The following is a 21,594-nucleotide window of genomic DNA, read 5'->3' on the forward strand; positions in this document are numbered from 1 at the left end:
GGGTCTGGGGCTCCGCCCCAGCCGCCGGAGGCAGAATGGGACGCAAGACCTTGGGCTAACAACCGAATAGACAACATTATCTACACCAACTTCCCCGTGTGTAAAGAAACAGGCAAGCCGCTGGGTTTTCAGTTTCTTGTTGACGCCAAGACCAATTGTACTTTCTCGCTGGACGATGAGACGTATCACTTGTTCCAGCTCTATCTCCACGAGGACGTTCCTCTGACATGTCGAGTGCCGCTGTCTGAGACCGAGTATCTCCCTATCACCATGGATATCCGAGGAGACACTGAAGAAAGTCATATCGATTTAGATCCCACTTTGAATGTAGTGTTCTTCGCACGCCAGGCGCCAGTGACTAACCTGCTGACCGACGAAGTCGACTACACACCGTATCCTGTGCCTGTGTCGGGCACAGCGTTTAGTTCGGCATATGCCCACAAAGAACGTCATATCATCGGCGACTCCATTACACTCCAGTTCGACACTAAATGGTACGCAGGCACTTCTTTGCCCTCATACAACTCTGACCATTACAATTTTGGCACGACCGTGCTGTATAGCGGAGCGTCGTTCATGGCGGCCACGATCCTCGTGTCATGCGCTTTCTACGGCTTCTTGCTCCCTAAACGTCTCCGGTATCACTCTGACGAGTACACTAAACTCGACTAGTTGGGGTGAAATATACTTGAATATTTATTGTTTCGGGCGGGATGGACGAGCCTCCGGCGGCTGGGGCTCTGCCCCAGACCCAGTGGCTCCTCTCGCTGCGCTCGAGTCGAACGTCGCGGTCCCATGCAAGCCTGGGGTTGGTTTTAAAATGCAAATATGTTTGATATCTATGAATTACAACTTTTTGGTAAAGCTTTGGAGGACAAGACGGATGTTCTGGTCGAGGGCTGGCTCCAAGGTAGGCTCGAGGTACTTCGAGGTGAGGAATTCTCGCAGATGCTGCTTGAGTTCGGGGGTTTTCTCTTCCAAGGACAACGACTTATTGTATTTAGTGATCATGAGTTTAATCATGTCTGGGAATGTTGGATCGTCGTGCGACACATAACGGACAGGGAGCGTGGTGGATAGGAACAGCGTCTTGGGACTGGCCTGAGTATGGCTGAGGTAGTCGATGACATGCTTGGAAAGATGTGCTCGGTCGAGATCTATAAATGAGTCGAAGAGTTCAATTATTTTCAAAGAGAAATCGTACTTGGCATCCACTGTCTTGGCTCGCTCCATAGAGGCATCGTAGATAGCCAGTGCAACGTCTCCACGAAGTGCTGGGTTCGTTTGTGGGTTACCGAGCATCGACATGTCAGCCTCTGGTAACGCTTTCAAGTCGTCTTTGACCTGTTCTTTGATATCTGGTAATTCAATATGAGCCTCGCTTTCTTCGTCTTCTTCGTCTTGCTCTTTCTGGGCTTGTTGTTCCTCAGTGTCAAGGTCCAATCCTAAGAGCTTTCTACGAGCCAAAATCTTACTGACATAAATAAGTTCCAGCTTGATATACTCGTACCACAGTAATTCGGAATCGTAATTAAATCGTAGTGATCGCTGTAAGATATATCTGGCAGCTTTCATTGATGCATTCTCGTCGGATTCGTGCTTGGCAGCCAGAATCCAAAGCTTTGGTTTCGTAGGGTGAAGTTGCAGCATTGTGGTGAAGATTTTGTTGATAACGTGGATGGCCTTTTGTTGCTTAGCATATTCAAGATACTGTAGCCATAGTTGAATTTCTCCTGGAAATCTTTTGGTAGATCTGTCGAAAATAAACATGATTCGTCTAGGACCAGCCCAGTCAGAGATTCCTGATTTGCCTCCAACGTCTTTGTTTCCTAATCTCTTTACACGCTTCTTTCTTAGTCTTTCGACGTTGATTTCATATTCAGCGTATTTTAGAAAATCTCGAGGTTTGACTGTTCGGCCACTAATTCTGTGTTCATGGTCGGTTCTCTTTCTCATAATCACCGCTAGTTCCTGTTTCGTAAAAAGCTCCTTCTTACGAAGGTCTTCCAGCTCAGCAACTGACTGCTCTAAGTAAAATCGAACTTTGTCCGACATTTTTTTGGTAGATAAAGTCTAGTCTGTTGCAGTTGAATCAAAATAGATCTGTCGAGCCAACTTTTCATGATCAAATAATTTATTTTCTCCTAGCCCAATAACCCTTACCCGAGTGAAATATTCAGGGACTATATGAAATGCAGGGTCTACACTGGGTAAAAGCTGCAGTAACATGGGTGTTGCGATAAGCTGTGGAAAGTATATCGAATGCTATATATATATGAATTTTTTCTAAATTTTTTCAACACTAGATGCTGATTCAAGTCTGTTCCCTTACATTAATACTGTTACCCATGTCTGTTTTCTCACATTAATACTGCTACATAAGTCACTTTGAACCTTATTCAGCATTGTTAAATAGTAATGTTCAGACCAAGCCAGATGGAGTGAATTTTATCGTTTACGGATGTTTATAAAAGCGAATTTAAAAGTTTATAATGGGTAACTCTTAATTAATATGAAACTTGTTTTCCCGTCACAAGTTCTTCTCGATATATTTATATGAGAATATCCGGGACAGCCAAAACTTTTGACGCAACAAAAACTGAAATTGAAATAGACCCGAATGGGCTATATTGCAAATACAATCCCACCACCAAATAATATTTTCTGGCATTGTATATATTGTATATAAATCCAATGGGCGGTAAAACTTAATACGAGATTACGTACATTTTAAAGTTACATACTGCATGTCGGCTACTGGTGGGAAATCGATTAGCCGTGCAGAATGATCGACATTTTTTGACAGGATGGAAATTCTTTTTTCCTAACCTTTCTTTCAGGTTCCTGGTTCCTGGTTCCAGACTCGTGATTTTCGAACTTGGTTTTAAAATCTTTCATTACATCTTTCAAAATATTCAGACAACACGAGCTCAGTAGAATCTTGTTTGAGTCAAGGTTTGATATCCATTTTTGAATTTTGCAGGCTCATTTGTCTCTTCTCGGAAGTCGGATCGGTATCCGGGTTGTGGAGTATACAGAAGTTTGTCAGCTGCAATTAAACTCAAAGAAAAAGAGAAGCTCGAGGAAACTGATGCCTGATAACGAGCAGAATCAAAATGGGGACTCATTCCATGAGGATAGACCTGTAGTTACAAATCGTCCTTCTCACACCTCGGCTATTCCCACATCGAACCCCCCATCCAGTCCTCCATCGATTCGTCATGTTGAATCGGAGACAAATCAACTGTGGAGTCGCATGTCTATAAAAATGTCGGTTGTGGAACAACAAAACTCAGGACTAAATTCTGAAATTGCTTCTGAAAACCATGTGGATTTATATCATCAGGGAGAAGCGGAAGAAACAGATTTAGATGTTGCATCTCGTGTACCAACAAACATGTCAGCTCTTAGTGAGTTGGCAATGAAAAGACCAGCTTGTTTCAGATCGACTTTTCATGAAGTGGTTTGTGTATTTATCCTTACAATGGCACCAGTTCTGAGTAGCACAAATAATGGTGTGCTTTATATCGCGCTGCCTAGAATCGGCAAGGAGTTTAGAGTGGCAGATGGTACTTTAAGTTGGACCATGTCGGCTTCCTCACTTGCTACTGGAGCATTTTTATTACTCATGGGCCAGCTTGCTGACACAATAGGCAGAAGACGAATGGTTTTATTCAGTTATGCATTTTATACCCTTATGTCTTTGGGAGCAGGTCTGTGCAAAAATTATATCGGGTTTACCATTCTTCGTGCTTTACAGGGTATTGCTAGTGCTGCTGGAGTAACGGCAGCAGTCGGTATTCTTGGATCGGAATATCTTCCCGGCAAAAGAAGGAATTTTGCTCTTGCTGCCTTTTCTAGTGGCGCTCCACTAGGCTTTGTGTTTGGTTTACTAGCAGGAGGAATCAGTACTGAAATCCTTAACTGGGAATCTTCGTTATATTTCTTCGCTATGGTATACTTTGTTCTGACGATAATCGGGTTCTTCGTAATTCCCAAAAGTGATCCTCGTTTCGATCGAAGGTTTTTGTATGAATCGCTTCAAAAGATTGACTATGTTGGTGCACTGCTGACTATTTCAGGATTCACTTTATTTGTGTTTGCTCTGTCACAATGGAGTTCCACTGCTCATGGCTGGAAAACTCCATACATTCTAGTCTGTTTATTCCTTGGAGCTCTTATTATTGCGCTTTTATGCGTTTATGAAGGATACGTACCAGCACGACCACTTATGCCCATGCACATCTGGATAGCACCAGGATTCGCTCTCTGTATGGCTACCATCATCTGTGGGTGGATCCTATTCACAGGTGTAGTTTCATATTATGCCACACTGTACTTTCAAAACATTAGACATACCAGTCCAATTCTCACAACAGCATGTTTCCTGCCTATGGCCATTGGCGGAATCATGGTCAATGTTTTCGCCGGACTGGTACTCCACAAAATCTCGGGCCGGATTCTTCTAATCGTGGCCATGGCCTCATTCACGATATCTGCATTGCTTTGGTCTTTTGTTGGTGAACACACTCTCTACTGGGCTCTTCCATTCCCCGGATTATTACTCGTAGTAGTCGGAGCTGATCTAGCATACAATGTCTGTAACATGCATGCTCTTTCAACCGTCGACAAATCACTACAATCCACAGCCGCCGGGGTGTTTAATACGTGTCTCCAGCTTGCCACAGCCCTCGGACTCGCAATCAGCAGCTCAGTAGTGGCTGCTGTCGTCCCTGACCAGCTGAATGCCACGCCCTCGGAATTGCTCAAAGGCTACCGTGCGGGCTACTGGTTCGCCACAGGAGTCGGCGGACTCGGACTCATCTTCTCTTTCTTCCTAAAAATAGGCACCCAGGGCGGCCGCACCAAACGCAAGACCGTCTCTGAAAAGGACCCTGCTCCATCCGACGTCTAAACCCGTCTGTATATTTAGTACCATGCATTTTCACCGACATTGCCCCTCTGCCTCCGGCGGCTGGGGCGTTGCCCCAGACCCCATTGCTCGCTTCGCTCGTTACTTGGGGACCCTCCGGCAGCTCGCGAAGCGAGCACAACCAGGTCTGGGCGGAGCCCAGCCGCTGGAGGCACATTCCCATCCAAGCGTTTTCAGGGGAGCGGCGATCCCTTCCGGAACAGGACGGACGCAGGTTATCACACGATAAGGACAAGGGTTAGCCACCTCTATTTCTTATCGGCCAACCTAGTCACCAACATTAGTACAGGTTGACAGAAACAAAACACAGATAACACGGGTTTCAGAGGACGAATAATGCCTTCTTTGACCGGACCCGATGTGCTGACCCGCGGTGGAAGGGTTATAGGCGGCCACTGTAAGTTTTGTGTGAAAATTCGACAGTTTTGTGCTGGATGAGGACAGCGGCACTTTTTTTTGCCCCTGATATCAGTCGGATGGTCATGTGGAAATTTATTCAGGGAAAGATGCGATTCTAACAGTTGTAGTTCCAGCACCTCGTAAAGCGACGATTCGAGAACTGATCGAGGAGAAAGTGGCATCTGCAAAAGAGTATCTAATCTTTGCCAAAGATGAGATTATTGATATTATCACCGAGATCCGGGTGCTTCGAGTCCCGCTGCTCAATTGGGGCATTATTCTATGGTACGCGGCATGGCTGGTGCGACTGACTCTGAGGTTTACAAAATTATATGCTAAACATGCCCTGTTTACAATGACTATAACCAATCTGCTGTTATACGGACTTGCGGACACGCTTGCTCAAACGCTGCGGTCCATGATTGCATTTAAACCCGAAGCACGGCCCGAACGGTCCGCGGTATTTGTCAAGTATATTCTCGAGAAAGGACGTCCTCGTCGGGTTATCCTGGATGAGGAAGATGACGACCTTCTGGAACTGGGTCTAGATCCTGACCTGTTGCTAGAAGATCACGACGACCACGAATCTGCATCACGCAACCTGCCGGTGTCTCAGCCTGAGATCTTCCATTTTCGGCGACTGGCTCTTTTCTCGGTGTGGGGCGTCATAATCTCCTTTTTCCAGTCCCCCTGGTATGCATTTCTCAACAGCTCCTACAACGAAGACAACCTGTTCCTCCAGGCCCTGAAACGGGTGCTCACCGACCAGCTCTGCTTCTCTCCAATCTGTAAGTGACGAATGGGGGTCTGCCTCCGGCGGCTGGGGCTCCGCCCCAGACCCTGGTTGTGCTCGCTTCGCGAGCTCTGCGGGGGGTGGTGTACTAACATTAGCAGCTTTGGCATGTTTTCTCAGTTATATGACGGTGGTTCTTGAGGGCGGTGATAGGGAGGCCGTGGCCGTGAAGCTCAAGAGAGACTATTTGCCGACGCTGGGTCTGAATTATTTGCTGTGGCCAGCTACCCAGTTTTTCAACTTCATGATCATGCCGAAACACCTGCAAATCCCGCTGTCTTCTACAGTCGGTGTCTTTTGGAACGCATACTTGTCCCTGAAGAATGCCCGCTAATTTATTTATTTTATCATAGACATAATCTTTTTGTGACCATCCACCGCGCCCGAGCGAAGCGAGCCACGGGGTCTGGGGCAGAGCCCCAGCCGCCGGAGGCAGCGAGGGAACATGCTCTTGCGACCACTCACCACGCTCGAGCGAAGCGAGCCACGGGGTCTGGGGCGGAGCCCCAGCCGCCGGAGGCAGCGAGGGGACAGTGTCAGTTTATATATTCATGAATGCCCAATACGTATGTATACAAGATGAGAGCTACCATCTGCCGGAGCTCGCGAGCTTGGAGTCGGTGTTGGTGTAGGTCCAGCCGCCGAACTGCTGCTGGACGCTTTCTGAGAGGTAGAAGTCCTTTTCGACGACCGAGTCGGTCGGAACTTCGCTGGTGAACTCCTGGTCGAAGTTGCTGGTATCGGTAGCACTTTCGACCGATGGCTTGAATGGAGCAGCATACTTTTTGTTCATAAGTCGTTTCCAGTCGATTTGTGCGAAGAATGGGTGTGCCTTGATCTCGGCAGCTCCATTAACTCCAAGTCTCTTTTTGGGATCTCGGTTCAAAAGACCAGTCAGCAGTGAACGGGCTTCTCGGTCCATATCGTCAGGAAATCGCAGTGGATCCTGTAGAATCTTGCGGTACATCTCATTTGTATCCTGGTCGTAGAATGGAGGCAGACCAGTCAGCATTTCGTAGAACAATACACCTAGAGTCCACCAATCGACTACCTTCGTATATCCTTGTCCAAGTAGAAGTTCAGGTGCAAGGTACTCGGGAGTTCCGCAAAATGTATTGGTCTTTTCCTGTCCAGCCATGTTCAGTTTACACAGTCCGAAATCACACAGGGCAATGTGTCCAGTATAGTCAAGGAGAATGTTCTCGGGTTTTAAATCTCGGTAAATGACATTGTACTCGTGCAGACACTCTAATGCACATAGTAGCTCGGCAGTGTAGAAACGTGACCGATTAAGGTCGAATCGACCTTCTCTTTGCAGATGGTGAAACAGTTCACCTCCATTGACAAATGCTAGAACTAGATAAAGTTTTTCGGGCGATTGGAAACTGAATTTCAACGGAACAATAAATGGATTGTCGATTTGTGCAAGAACTGTACGCTCGGCTAGAGTATGATTGACTTCGGATCGTGATATAATATGTGCCTTTCGAATGGTCTTAAGAGCGTAGATACGTCTGGTATCGATTTTACGCACCTGCATGACTTTGCCAAACGAACCTTTACCGACAACTTTCAGCAGATCAAAGTCTTCAATTGTGAGATGCTTGTTATTCTTATTGGCTTTAAACTCGATTCGTACTTGGATCTTGCCGGTACCAGATGACAGCGGCAGCCATCCGTCACAGATAACTGTCTTCGACAGATTGGCGTCGATTTTGCACGTACCAAGGAATATCTCCTGATATCCCTTTTTACGGAGTGCTTCACTGTTCAAGTTGCCACCTCGAGTCGACTCGGCTGTACCGTTATCTCCTAGTGATTGTCTTGGAGGTGTGAATGGCGACTCACCACCGACAATAACCGATCCACCAGCACCAACTGAAGAGGTTCCATCCGTATTCACTGTCACCGGGATCTTGGCAAACACTTGAATACTCAACGATTCGATACGCGAAACATCGAAATTCGACACTTTATCCCATATCGGCCCGTCTACAGTTCCGCCCATGGCGTCTAAAATGACCTGGGTTTTATCATATTCCAAAACAATATAAATAGGTGGAGGTCTTCTACGGCCGAGGTTACTCGGGCTCTGTTTATCTCGTTGTAATTGATGTAATTGTGATGGGCTCGAAAGTTGTTGTTTTCTAGGAGAAATCGAGTTTCCATTTGATAGCGATCCTACACCGCCAATACCCGATCCTGTACCACCGGGAGCTATACTTCCACTCACACTACCAGCACCAATACTGCTGTTAGTGGCGTTTAGAATATAGTTTGGCCACACGTTTCCCGGTGGTAAACTCAAGCCAACGGCTTTAGTGATTGATACACTTAATAGACCAGGAGTTATAGTCGATGTCGATGTTGCTGGATCTCCCTCTTTAATCGCCGCATCTGCAGCAGCTGCCGAAGCTGATGCTACTGCTGCTGCTGAAGATGACGAAGATGCCGACGAAATTGCTGGATTAGCAGCTTGCCCACTGCTGCTATTGGTGCTATTGGCATTCAGAGAAACCGACGACGACACTGATGACGACAGAGCCGGCACAACAGATGGAGATCCCGATGTCGCTGCTCCACTGGAATTGTTACCTGAAATTGTCTCTAAAGATGAAGCACTCGAGTTGGGAATCTTTCTGCCTGGCGAGTGGTGACCTGTAGTCACAGACACAAAACTCACTGGCGTCCTGTTCGAATTATTACTACCAGCCAGATCCGACGTCGAACTGGCTCCTGACGACGCTCCACTCTTGCCGTTCGGCGAGCTGTCTGCTCCTCCATTTGTACTGGACGACGAAGCTGACGACCGCGGCGAAAACGCCGCCGACAAATGAGTCTCTTTCAGTTCTAGGGGGTTGGTTAGCTTGGGTTCTGGTGCTGCCTCCGGCGGCTGGGGCGCTGCCCCAGACCCCGTTGTGCTTCGCTTCGCGAAGCGGCGTCGGGGCTGACAGGTCCGATTATTGTCTTCTGTCAGTCAGACCTTGTCTGTCCTGACAGACTACAGTCTACCCACGAATCAGTTCGACGTAGATCAGATAGGCTGATATAAACTGATATTCACCCTGATTCGTGGAAATAACAAACGACTCTGTTTCGATCGTTCAACTGATTTTGATTAAGCCTGTTGCTGAACAAAAGAAGACTCCTGACTTGTCTGATCCATGTTTCTACTCACTTTTAGTCAATTTCCACGTCGACATAGTGCCAGATCGATTATGACGGGTTTGTTAGCACGATTGTTGTTTGATCAATCAATCTCGGGTCTGGACTATAAACGAACAAACTTGTCTTGTTGTGATTTCGCTGCCTGTGTTATTGATATATGAATAATATCTCGAACGGTGTTTTATGGCTCGACTGTTCTTTTTAATGGGCCTGTTCTCTATGATCTCGAACTTTTCGTTCGTTGTCTACTGATAGAATAATATCCAAACGATCGAGTTACCAGCAACTTTCCGCAAAACCAAAACCAAAATGGCCGATTCAACTTCTCTCAACGGGGTTCGATTCTGTGTCAACTGTAACCGGCCGTCTGGTCTGGTCTGGGTTAAGGGGTTGTACAGTTACGTTATATTTAGGTAAGTTACTCAGTGCTTGAGGCTGAGGCTGGCTGTGTTGTCGGGGTTATCGGTCGGGGTGCCGTGCATACAAACCTGCTCCGCCAAGGATAACGCGGCGATGAGGCGTTTTTCCGGACCGTCTGATATCATCGGGGTCGTCTGAAACCTGGGGTAGTTTTTGTTTTTGGGTTCCGTGGTACGGCACGCTCTGGGGTGTTTGCCTCCGGCGGCTGGGGTTCCGCCCCAGACCCCGTTGCTCGCTTCGCTCGGTCACTCGGGGGAGGGGAGGAGGTTCATGGTTTGCAGATGCAATGGCCTGCTGATTACCTCTGCCAGGGGGTGTGCTCGCTGGTCGGGTGATCTGGGTACATCAGGGGGCTGAAGTTAGTTTTCCGGGCAAGGATAATCAAATAATCAAACTAGTTGAAAACACGCTTCGTTTTTGGCTATAGTGAAAGTTGTTGGAGGAGCTGGTAAAAGCGCCCTGAACAATAACCAGGTCAACTGAAACAAGCATGTTTGACCCAGACCTGCCCGTTCCGACACATCAAACGAGCGAAGCGAGCCACGGGGTCTGGGGCAGCGCCCCAGCCGCCGGAGGCATGTCTTCGGCACCAACAGACCCCGAATCGCCGTTTCAGGGTCCTGACATAGCCCAATATTATTTTTAATTACATTACCTAATGTGGTTAGCGGGCTGGCTGGCAGCATGCCTGCAGATCGTGGCTTGTGATGACGTACATACGAGTCCCTGAGGGTTGGCTGATAAGAGAGGTTGGGCACTGAATTTGTAAAGCTGGGGTTGCTGTGGTTGTACGGGTGCTGCTGTACGGGTGTATACGAGAAGCAACTCGAGTGAACGGAAGGACGAGGTAGTGAGGAGTTAGAGCTGATGGTGGGCTGTCTCTGTCAGCAGTATTTACCGCAGCAGTGATACATGCTCTTCTTCGGTTGCTACTGCTGTGACAGTGAACTTCTTAGCGAAATTACACTAACCGAGTCTGTTTCGCTAATAGCAAACATGCAGTGAGTGATTGTTTAACATAAAACGCAAACGGAGATTTTATTTTGAAAGTATACTCATAGAGCTCGCTAGTTGGAGCCAGAGCATGAGCATGGGTCCTTCAGTCTACAGACTGAATCAGAGCATGTCATATCACTGAAAGTTTACAGTTTAAGTACTCCCTTCTAATAGACACCCTGACCCTTGTTTAAAAAACAACTCGTATTTTCTATACAAAGTTACTAACTTATATATCCCTTATAATCATAGCTCCCCACGACTCCAAACCCTTATCGCTTATCTCAATGCAGAATCGAAATTAAAGTTTTATGATCTGCATAAACCGTTAAAGTCCGAACGGTCTGCACGCTAACCAGCGCTTGGGCCCCTGGTACCGCACGTCGTCCACCCTCTCTTTCCAAGCCCAACACCAACTCACACCACTAACCGGAAAAAACCACGAATGACGTCAGATGATACCAACTAACCACTATTTATTTACACATACTCACTAATCGATATGGCGCTATCACTACCCGATGGAACCAGACCACACAGTCCATGCCACGGCGACCACACCGACCTCCACATTGTCATAAGTTGCTGGTGCTATGCGCCGTTGGCTTATCAATTCCTCGCAACATCGGCCGGATTCCGATAGCAACTCGTGGGGTGAGCAATCTCCTGCGAAGCAGGAGCCACGGGGTCTGGGGCGAAGCCCCAGCGGGTCCGGGCGGAGCCCGGAGACCCCCGAGGTGTCGGATGTGTTATCAGAGCCTTGCGATTAGGACCAGCTTCAGGACTGAGAAGATTGCGTGACTACGAGATACGAATTGGGACTGTCGAAACAAGACCAGGCTCGTCCCTGAATGGCTAACAAACTCACAACGACGCCATTCATGCTACGGCCGTCGGTGGCTCCATTGTCACAGCTTCGCCGGCTGGTCTGGTCTGATCAGGTAGCCATCCGCCTTTGAAGGCGATCTCTCGTTGCTGGATCGATGGAATGCTCCCTGTGTTTGACGACGCGTTTACCTGCAGACTTTAAATTCTTGGATCAGCACTGACCTCGACATATGCACTTTCATCTGACAAGCTGCAGCAACGCAGGAGGTATCTGCCAGATCCAAACAGCCTACCTACGCCATTCGGTCTAGCTTTGTTTCACACCAATTCGACCAGTTCAGTTAGTCTGAAGCTTATTTTTCAATAGTTTGTTACTACGCTAGGACAAACAATACCCACGATCGGCCCTCTCAAACGCACATCCCACCGCTCCCCAAACACATTATTAGATTTATAGGTCTCTCAGAGCTATAGCACCAACACCCACCAACTGTAATAATAAGATTAGTTAATTCTTTAGTAAGTTTAGTAATAACAAAAAAACCTGATAACACAGAATCGCACTCTGATAAAACGAGAAACGAACAATCTGTCGCCGATGGCACAATACCACCCTCCACCCTCCTCTCCATCGCCCATTGGCCCTCCACCCACTTTCAACCACTGGTGTTTGTTTGTTTATTTACACAATTTTTTCAGCTGCTGTCGCTAACCGTTTTTTTTCAGCCCGTTTGTTTGTTTGTTTGTTTATTTATTTATTTCAGTGGTCACTTACCACGGGACGCCAGACCTGCACCAGGCGGGAGGGGGGCCTGCCTCCGGCGGCTGGGGCTCCGCCCCAGACCCTGGTTGCTCCTCTCGCTGCGCTCGAGTCGTTCCGCCGACGGTCCCAGCCGCTCGCGAAGCGAGCACAACGGGGTCTGGGGCAGCGCCCCAGCCGCCGGAGGCAGCACCCGCCCATCCCCCATGGCCCGTTCGCGAGCCCGAGCGCATTCTTGCCCCGAAACGATCACAAGCATGTCGCCAATTCCAGGCCGGGGGGTATGGTATGTGGTGCCGGACAGGGATGTGGGCTTGAAAGCACGAGCCTGAGCTCGGGCATGACTGCGAGCGTCGTCTGTGGACGGGCAGCAGCAGCAGCAGCAGGCAGAAGGGTCCAGACCGGTCTGTAGTGGTGGATTGCCAGGAGGATAGCTGCTGCTGGGGTGGACCCCCCAAAATGGACTGGGAATGGCAGTAGTGAAATGCCAGCTGCCGAGCTAGCGTCCATTCGTCTATCGTTCTCGAGCTAGCAGTGCAGTCTGGCGCTAAGATTGACAGGCACATACGTACATTACAGCAAATATCACCTAAAGCCCATCCGTACATGAGCAGCAGCAGCAGCAGCAGCAGCAGTAGGAGCGACAGCAGCAGATTTCAAGCCAGCAAAGAGAGGATGAATCCAGTAAAACCAAAACAGCGGAACCAGGCAGGCCAGACAGGCCAGGCAGGCCAAGCGAGCCAAGCTAGCCAAGCGAGACAACGAGCCGGTAGAACCAGACTTGGTCTAGCTAACCAGCTATCAGTGAAGCTTACTGGGTGGTCATGGTAACGGAACTGTCAACGGGTGTTGCTATAGTGAAACAGACAGGGTGGTGGGAGCCAAACGGCCGGCAGCCGGCTCTGGCTCTGACAATGCCGTCTGAGCTTGGACCATACCATATCCAGCAGGCTGCCGGGCAGGCAGGCTGCCAAGCAGGTTGCTGTAACACCGGTGGTACGATTTATTTGACGCACTGTCCCGTCCCGTTTCGCTAACAGCAGCAGCAGCAGCAGCAGCAGCAGCAGCCCATCCACCAGCTGGCTCCAGCCGGCCTGCTGGCTGCCCCACATTATTTCCTTGCAGACAACCTCATTCTGCCAATGGCCCTAGCTCATATTCTGCTCACCACTACTCTGATCTGATCTGATCTGATCCGATCCGATCCCAGGCGTCAGGCGTCAAGTGACCGACTGACTGACTGACTGACTGATTGACAGACAAACAGACAGACAGACAGACCATAGATCTCTCAATATTATTAATTAGCAGATCGTACGTTCTGTGCAATGTACACTGTACAACTTATAATGTAGCATGTACTTTATACGACAGCCGACTTACAACCAGCCGACAGCCAGCTTACATCCGACCTAAACACCCGCTCGACATAAACACACCTGCGATATAAACAAACATAAACAAACACACACCCGTATAAAACTAAAAGTATAATAATAAAAATAAAAATCTCCAGTAGCTAAACACACAGGCAGCCAAACGGGCAGCAGCACCCACACAATTGCAGCAGTATTTCCGGCTTATAAACTGTAATCCCAATAAACTCGGATATATCTGGGCTAATGGGCCTTGGACCAGTTCGCTCATTCATTTAGCAGCCCATTTAAGGTTATACAAAGATCGCTGCTGCTCAGCGACCAGATCGGCGTCCTGCTGACGGGCCCTTCCAAACGCGTCGCGTTTCAGTCGCGGACCATCTGCAGAGAAAAAGGTACCAAGCGTCATTTGTTGCCTGATAGACACACATGCGTCGCCGGTCTCAGTCGGGCTGCATGCCCGTACTCACGGACTGGGGGCCTGCCTCCGGCGGCTGGGGCTCCGCCCCAGACCCTGGTTGCTCCTCTCGCTTCGCTCGAGTCGGGCGTGGGGTGTCAGCGGGCTGGGGGGACTGAGCTAGAGTTTGGGCCGGGTGGCAGCTGGCGGGGGAAGTGAATGAGTGAGCGAGCTCAGAGGAGTGAATACGCAGAAACAACAGCAGGCAGTTCTAGACAGCAGCCTTCCACACGGAATCTGAGACAGACACTCAGACAGACAGATTATTTTCTGCCAGTCAGCCAGTGCTGGCACCAAACACACAAAAGGTAGCTTACCATTTCCCACAGCCCACATCCCAGCCTATGGCTCACATAGCCCCGTTACTCGCCGTCCCCAGCAGACACCCCCCCCCCCCCCCCCCCCCCCCCGCCCGACGCCCGACTCGAGCGCAGCGAGAGGAGCAACCAGGGTCTGGGGCGGAGCCCCAGCCGCCGGAGGCAGACCCCCTCTCCCCCAGCGAGGCCCCCCAGGCCGCCTGTCACCTCCTCTCATCGCGGCGATTGCAGGTCACATTCCAGTGGGCGCCGCAGGTGTACAGAATCAACCCGCCTATACAAACAATTGACCGATTAGGAAACAAAATGACAGACAGGGCCCGGGAGGGCTCACTAACCAAAACAGATCAGGATCTGGTTAAATTTCTTTTTTATCAGTGGATTCAGGAACTAAAGCACAAGCAATAGTGGGAGAGAGAAAAAAAAAACCACTATCAGGAAAAAAGAAAACCCAGACTAGGTCGGAGCGACAGATCAGAGAGTGAAGGAGACACACCAGAGCACCAGGAATTTACTTTTTAGTTGAAAATGCTACTAATGCACCAGCACTGACAGTAGAACCACGAGCAGAATTCTTCATCGAAGCGGAATTATCCTGGTTGAACAGGCTTGGTTAGGTGTGGAATTTGGTATCTATTGCATTAACACAAAGAACCAGCGAGCGGCGAGCTAGTGATTCTCGGTTTTTTCTATTATTACTTTTTGTAGATTGGACTGTTCAGTTTCATTTGTAGATTTGGTTCTGGGATTTGTACAGTCAAATATTGCCATTCAGTTGTGTGAACCAGACAATAGCAGTTGCCAGTTGCCGAACGATAACAATTGCCAGATAATAACCAATAAACCAAACGAGATATTGCGGACAATCGCAGAAACAGCAGTCCGAAAACCGAGATTAATAATAACCACAACAGCACCACCGGCTGGCAGATATCAGGCGTGCACATCATCACACACCAGCAGCAGCAGAAGCAGCAGCATCGACAGCATTGCCTGTACCAACAAAGACACATACACGGACTGATTGACTGTTTTAATAATAGCAAACTGTAATAGCCACTATTGTTAGTGGGTGGATTGCAATCAGATCGCCGTCACCCGACTCGAGCATTTTCATATTAACATTGCACACTGATAGACGGACCGGCATCCCTGCTAAAGTGCGTGCAGTAAGCAGATCTGTCCGTCTCTAGCTGCACTTATCCTTGGACTCTTTCTCAGATTGTATTGATAATTAGGTTTGTTTCCATCCTGACTGACACCCACTCACTTCATCACTCACCACCACCACAACACACACGACGTGATTCTCGGCACAAACATCGGCTCCACAGGTGGATGATACGTTCAGACACGCTCCTCACCGGTTTATTTCACAATTGTAAGTGGTTTTGGAGGGCCGGGGTGTGCCTCCGGCGGCTGGGGCTCCGCCCCAGACCCTGGTTGCTCCTGCTTCGCAGGAGTTTGGATGGGTTCTCGACGGAACGACTCGAGCGAAGCGAGAGGAGCTACCAGGGTCTGGGGCGGAGCCCCAGCCGCCGGAGGCAGTCCACCCCTCCAGAAGGTCCAGAACTAACAGTTTAGACACGAGATGACGACTGTAGCGGTAGCAGCAGCTCAGGCTGCGACCCATACCGCTAGCAGTGGCCCGGCGGCTGGGAGCGACGAGGCGGTCAAAGCGAATCACCGGCTGTCGCAGACGTCGAACCATTCGAGTGCTAGTAAGCGGTCAAAGAGCCATGTCGGCCCGTGGCGACTAGGTCGCACGCTGGGACGAGGCAGTTCCGGCAGGGTCAGGCTGGCCAAACATTCGTTGACTGGCCAGCTCGCTGCTGTTAAGATTGTTCCTAAGGAGATAGTAGTTGGAGGCGGTAGCGCGGGAAATGGCGCTGCTACTTCGCCTTCTGCTAATGGAGGAGCTGGACCAGGTGCTACTGCAGTGGTAGATGCTACTCAGTACGGATCAGATCCGAAAGATCAGGGCGGACTGCCTTATGGAATCGAACGTGAGGTCATTATTATGAAACTTATAGAACATCCCAATGTCATGGCTTTATACGACGTGTGGGAGAATAAGGGCGAGCTTTATCTCGTTCTAGAGTATGTAGAAGGCGGAGAATTGTTCGATTATCTGATTAAAAAGGGCCGTTTAGATGAGCGTGAAGCCGTCAACTATTTCCGACAAATTATATACGGAGTCGACTATTGTCACAAGTTTAATATCTGTCATCGAGATTTAAAACCCGAAAACCTGCTACTCGACAAGAATCGTAACATTAAAATCGCCGACTTCGGTATGGCCGCTTTAGAAACTTCAGACCGTATGCTGGAAACTTCCTGTGGTTCTCCTCACTATGCATCGCCAGAAATCGTCGCTGGTAAGAACTACCATGGAGCTCCCAGCGATATCTGGTCCTGCGGTGTTATTTTGTTTGCATTATTAACTGGTCATTTACCGTTTGACGACGATAATATCCGGAAACTGCTTCTCAAAGTGCAGACTGGTAAGTTTATTATGCCCAGTGATATCTCTAGTGAAGCTCAGGATCTCATTTGGAGAATGTTGAGGGTCGATCCTATTAAACGAATCTCCATGGCAGAAATTCTACGGCATCCTCTTCTTAAAAAGTATCCAGTACGGAAAAATGGCCATCATAATACGCGTCTTCATCAACCAGTTGACACGATTTTCGCCAATGCCGATAGACCTGTAAAGACAGTTTCTGATATAGACCCTGAAATCCTCAAAAACCTGCAAATTCTCTGGCATGGCGCGTCCAAAAAGGCTGTGATTGAGAAATTGCTTGCCCCAGGCCCTAATTCCGAAAAAACTTTCTACTGTTTACTGATGAAATACCGACATGACCATCGTCAAGACGAAGAGTATTCTAATAACAAAAACAACTCTGTATCTAGAGATAACGAATCGTCCAGCCATCATCACGCTTCTCGACATAACCACACTCATACCCATCATCAATCGCATCATAGAAAACGCAGCAGTCAGGTGTCCATCACTTTGAAAAAGACGGCTGTTAGAAATGCCGCTGGCGCTGCTGGTCCTCATTCGCGTAATCATTCCAGAAGTAATTCAGTCGCTTCTGTCATTACTGCTTCTTCTAGTCATCGACGAAATGTCGCGTTCGTCAGAAAGAGAGCCTCTTCTTCGCATATGAGACACCAGTCTGGTAACACGACCCCTCAAAAAACCACTCCACCATCATCAATTATCGCTCGAAATGCTACCACCACCACCACAACTTCAACTGCCAACCCAACATCAGCAGGTGCTACTACTACTTCGACTGAAATAGAAACAGCAACTACTGCAGTGACAGCGAAGCCCCAGGTTGAGTCACTGCCAATACCACGTACATACATCAACCAAACACCAACACCTCACTTGACACCAGAAGAAGATTTCAACTTCATTAGTAAACGTGCTTCGGTCGAGTTAGCATCTATGTGTGAACAGGCGTTTTTCTCTACCGACCTGCCTTCACGAACCAGTGACCGTGCCGTGTCGGATCCTTTAAGCAGTATTAAAGCACCAAAGATGGCCACCACTGAAAAACGGGTGTTTTCTCTTGGAGAACACGAAGTCAATTCAGTCGAGCCAGGATCTCGTCCTTATTCTGCTTATTCGACTGTATCAGAAGCTTCAACCACTTCGACTGCAACACCATATTTCTTGCCAATGATTTTTGAGGAAGACCGGTTTGCTGATGCTATTGAAGAGGAGGTTGATCTGAAGATATATAAACGTCCAAACAGAGCACATGACAAGCGCGATACTATAACCCAGGACTATGATTACGACTACGACTACTTCAAGCAAGAAAGTGTATTAGCCCAACCCAAGAAAAGAGAATTGGTTCCACCGTCTGCTCACACTGCAGTAACTAAGGAGTCTAGTCGACTCCAGATTTCTGGTCTGGTCAAGACTGATAGTTTCAAAGCCAGAAGCCATACGGGATTTGCTGCTTATAGAACACCATCAGCTCCAGTACCAAAACCCAATCCCGTAGTCACTACTGAGCCAGTTTTGCTGATATCACCATCACCACCGCCATCTCCTATCGAAGCCACTAATTCCATCACCACAGCCACTGGAAAGGACAGTAGCGACAACACCACGAAACCGAGCCAGTCAGATCGTAGACCTAATACCGCCAATAACAACACCAAGTCTAGTGCCAAGTCTACTAACAGACCAGCCACCACCACCAAACAAGCTCCTGTTGTCTCTACTTCCACCATCACTACTACTAATGCATCCAAACCCATCTCCAACCCCTACAAGAACTCGCAAGTTTCTCAAGTTCAGCGCACCAAGACTGATCCTTTGAAGAATCACGACCAACAACCAGTGTCTAAACCCGTAAGAAAGCCACTGGCCGTGAAATCGAATAATATCATGATCACTTCAAACGACGTTACTGACATGTCTGACCTGAAATCAAAAGAAGCTGCTGCCACAGCCAAACCGAATGCAGCCACTTCACTATTCAGACGATTAACATTGAATCCTCGTAGACCACCACCACCTCCACCACCAGCAACAGCAGTATCTACTACTCAACCACAGGCTGTGAGACCAGCACCTCCACCACCACCAGCACCCACTGTTGCTACACGTACATCGTCTGGCAAGTCCAACGAAGTCAAGCAGAACTGGTTCATGAAGATGCTGAATCCCAATCCACAATACACCACCCGACCCACTCCTTCTACCGCCAAAAAGTCTCAGTACGCTACCAAGACTCTCTTCTCGACCTCGTCAGTGACCACCATGAGACATATCATAGTCGAAGTGCTAGAAGACTGGCAAAAGTACGGTATCTCGCAAATCAACGAGGACTCAGTCTCATCAACTGTCACAGCCGTCATCTCGTCACGAAACGTGCTATCGATGCGGTCTGCCAAGTTCCGAATCAACGTGTACCCCATGCAAGGAGGCACTCGAGCCGTCTTCACACAAGAAAAAGGTTCCAACACCACCTTCCTACGATTCCTTGGCGAACTCGAACGCGCTCTCGGCGAAATGGACGTCCTTTCACCCCCACGAACCGACGCTCGCACCGCCATCGGGCTCAGATAATCTCTCTCTGGCATTTGTATTTTTATTTGTAATTGACGATTTATTTATATACCTCCCGGCCCCTCTTTGCCTCCGGCGGCTGGGGCTCCGCCCCAGACCCCGTAGCTCCTGCTTCGCAGGCGATGGCTGTGATCGTTGTTGACGAGCGACTCGAGCATTATACACCTTCCGGGCCCTGTGCCTCCGGCGGCTGGGGCTCTGCCCCAGACCCCGTAGCTCCTGCGAAGCAGGAGATGGCCGGGACCGTCGACGAAAACGACTCGAGCGAAGCGAGAGGAGCCACGGGGTCTGGGGCAGAGCCCCAGCCGCCGGAGGCATCATCCCTCCAGACCCTAGATCTCCATCACGTGACGCAGATGCAAGGTGTTGAAAAAAAGTCGGGATGAAAAATTGAAAATTCAGATCACCAATTGAGGAGGACGTGAGCCCGACGGAAAACAACACAGATGACTCGGAGGAATAAGGTGCTGTTTTCCTTGACCAGGAAGCGGATTCGTCCGTCGTACAATAAGTACAATGTGTTTAATGCCATGACTTGGCGGAAGAATATTCGTCGCGGCACTCTGTATCAGCAAATCTTTTCTGCAAAGCAGGAGTCGAGAAGCTACCATGGTGAGCATTTGACGGAAACTCAATTTCGAAATATTTTCAAGAGCGAGCTCAACTCGGTGAATCCTCTTCAGTCGACCAAATCTGCAGGCTCAGCCGAGTCCAAGAGCTCGCAAGACGAGATTCCTTGGGCTTTGCAAACGTACGTGGGTCTTGAACGTCGTCTTGATACAGCCGTTTTCCGGGCTATGTTTGCTTCCAGTATTCGTCAATCGGCGCAATTTATTGTCCGGGGAAATGTCAAAGTCAACGGCATCAAAATTAAACAGCCTGGATATATTTTGCGTCCTGGAGACGTCTTCTCAGTCGAGCCAGAACGGGTTCTCGAGGCACTTGGCCGTCAGAAACCTACCATCAAGCAATCGGTCGAACTCGTCAACAAACAGATTAAAAAGTATAATAAATATCTCGACAAGTGCCGAGCCAAGCCAGAAGTCATGTGGAGAATCCGCCAACACAACAGAAAGAGAAACAAGGCCTACTACACCAAATATCTCGAGAAGCAAACTGCTAGGAACATTGCCTGGAACAAACAGGTTCGTGAGGACATGAGCAAGAAAATTGACGAGGTCACACCAGTGTCGGTTCTCGAGGGTATTCTTCGTAACGAAGCTTACTTCAACAAACACGGTACACTACCACAAGACGGCGGCAAGGCCATTCTCGCCAAATCCTTGAGTATTTATGGTCTTGTCAAGGGCGTCAATGTCAACTTGAAGGTCGATTCTGCTCCTGCTGTTAAAGCTGCTGCTACCGAAACCACAACCGAAAATACTGCCTCAGAAACTGCTTCAGAAACTGCTTCAGAGACTGCTACAGAAACTGCTACAGAGAGTACAACCGAATCGTCAGCTGCTGCTGCTGCTGAAACAGGAGAAGTTGCTAGTGCCGATGTCAGCAAAACCGTTTCGAAATACTACTCGAAGGAAGAATCTGGAGAATCCGGACCAGCTAACAAGTCTGATGTGAAGAAGCTTGTTCAGGACGTGGTCAAGCTGCGTCAAGAGCATATTAGACAGACGTACTCAAGCAAGATCCGAGACCTGAAAAACAGCAGTGAAGAGTACGATCCTACCTGGGTCGACAGACTGCCCGAGAAGCTACCAATAGTGCGAGCCAAAGACGCTCGTGAAGATATCAACTCGGTGTTGCCCATTCGATTACCATACGGGCACGGTAAACTGTACGGACTTTCCAAGCCCGAAAAGGGCTACTTCACGCCATGGACCCCCCGACAGTTCCTGACTCCATTCGCGGTGCTGCCCCACCACATCGAAGTGTCGTTCCTGACATGCCACGCAGTCTACCTACGAGACCCCGTGGCCCGACCAGGCCACTCGGAGCTCGTGTCTCCCTTCCCTCTCGACATGCATGAACGAGCTCACATGTACTACTTTGCCAGAAGACGTAAGAACATCTAATCCGCATCCTGTAAAT

At 48.9% G+C, this 21,594-nt stretch overlaps 5 protein-coding genes across 5 annotated transcripts; 3 read left to right on the forward strand and 2 right to left on the reverse strand.

Annotated features, from left to right (window-relative positions):
- Window positions 1-846: 846 nt before the first annotated feature.
- On the reverse strand, window positions 847-2,055 carry UTP6 (Utp6p; the record flags this gene model as incomplete). Its single annotated transcript, XM_018881806.1, has 1 exon — window positions 847-2,055. One exon carries the CDS (start codon window positions 2,053-2,055, stop codon window positions 847-849), a length of 1,209 nt encoding a protein of 402 aa, XP_018736248.1.
- Window positions 2,056-3,091: 1,036 nt separating this feature from the next.
- Window positions 3,092-4,915, forward strand: AMF1 (Amf1p; the record flags this gene model as incomplete). Its single annotated transcript, XM_018881807.1, has 1 exon — window positions 3,092-4,915. The coding sequence occupies one exon, from the start codon at window positions 3,092-3,094 to the stop codon at window positions 4,913-4,915; it is 1,824 nt and encodes a 607-aa protein (XP_018736249.1).
- Window positions 4,916-6,711: 1,796 nt separating this feature from the next.
- On the reverse strand, window positions 6,712-9,291 carry YPK1 (serine/threonine protein kinase YPK1; the record flags this gene model as incomplete). Its single annotated transcript, XM_018881808.1, has 2 exons — window positions 6,712-9,051; window positions 9,262-9,291. 2 exons carry the CDS (start codon window positions 9,289-9,291, stop codon window positions 6,712-6,714), a joined length of 2,370 nt encoding a protein of 789 aa, XP_018736250.1.
- Window positions 9,292-16,038: 6,747 nt separating this feature from the next.
- On the forward strand, window positions 16,039-19,548 carry HSL1 (protein kinase HSL1; the record flags this gene model as incomplete). Its single annotated transcript, XM_018881810.1, has 1 exon — window positions 16,039-19,548. The coding sequence occupies one exon, from the start codon at window positions 16,039-16,041 to the stop codon at window positions 19,546-19,548; it is 3,510 nt and encodes a 1,169-aa protein (XP_018736251.1).
- Window positions 19,549-19,994: 446 nt separating this feature from the next.
- NAM9 (mitochondrial 37S ribosomal protein NAM9) lies at window positions 19,995-21,578 on the forward strand (the record flags this gene model as incomplete). The annotated part of the gene is made up of 1 exon (XM_018881811.1): window positions 19,995-21,578. The coding sequence occupies one exon, from the start codon at window positions 19,995-19,997 to the stop codon at window positions 21,576-21,578; it is 1,584 nt and encodes a 527-aa protein (XP_018736252.1).
- Between the last annotated feature and the right edge of the window lie 16 nt (window positions 21,579-21,594).

The sequence above is a fragment of the Sugiyamaella lignohabitans genome, chromosome D (genome assembly GCF_001640025.1).
Source record: "Sugiyamaella lignohabitans strain CBS 10342 chromosome D, complete sequence".
In the NCBI taxonomy this organism is placed as follows: Eukaryota; Fungi; Ascomycota; class Dipodascomycetes; order Dipodascales; family Trichomonascaceae; genus Sugiyamaella; species Sugiyamaella lignohabitans.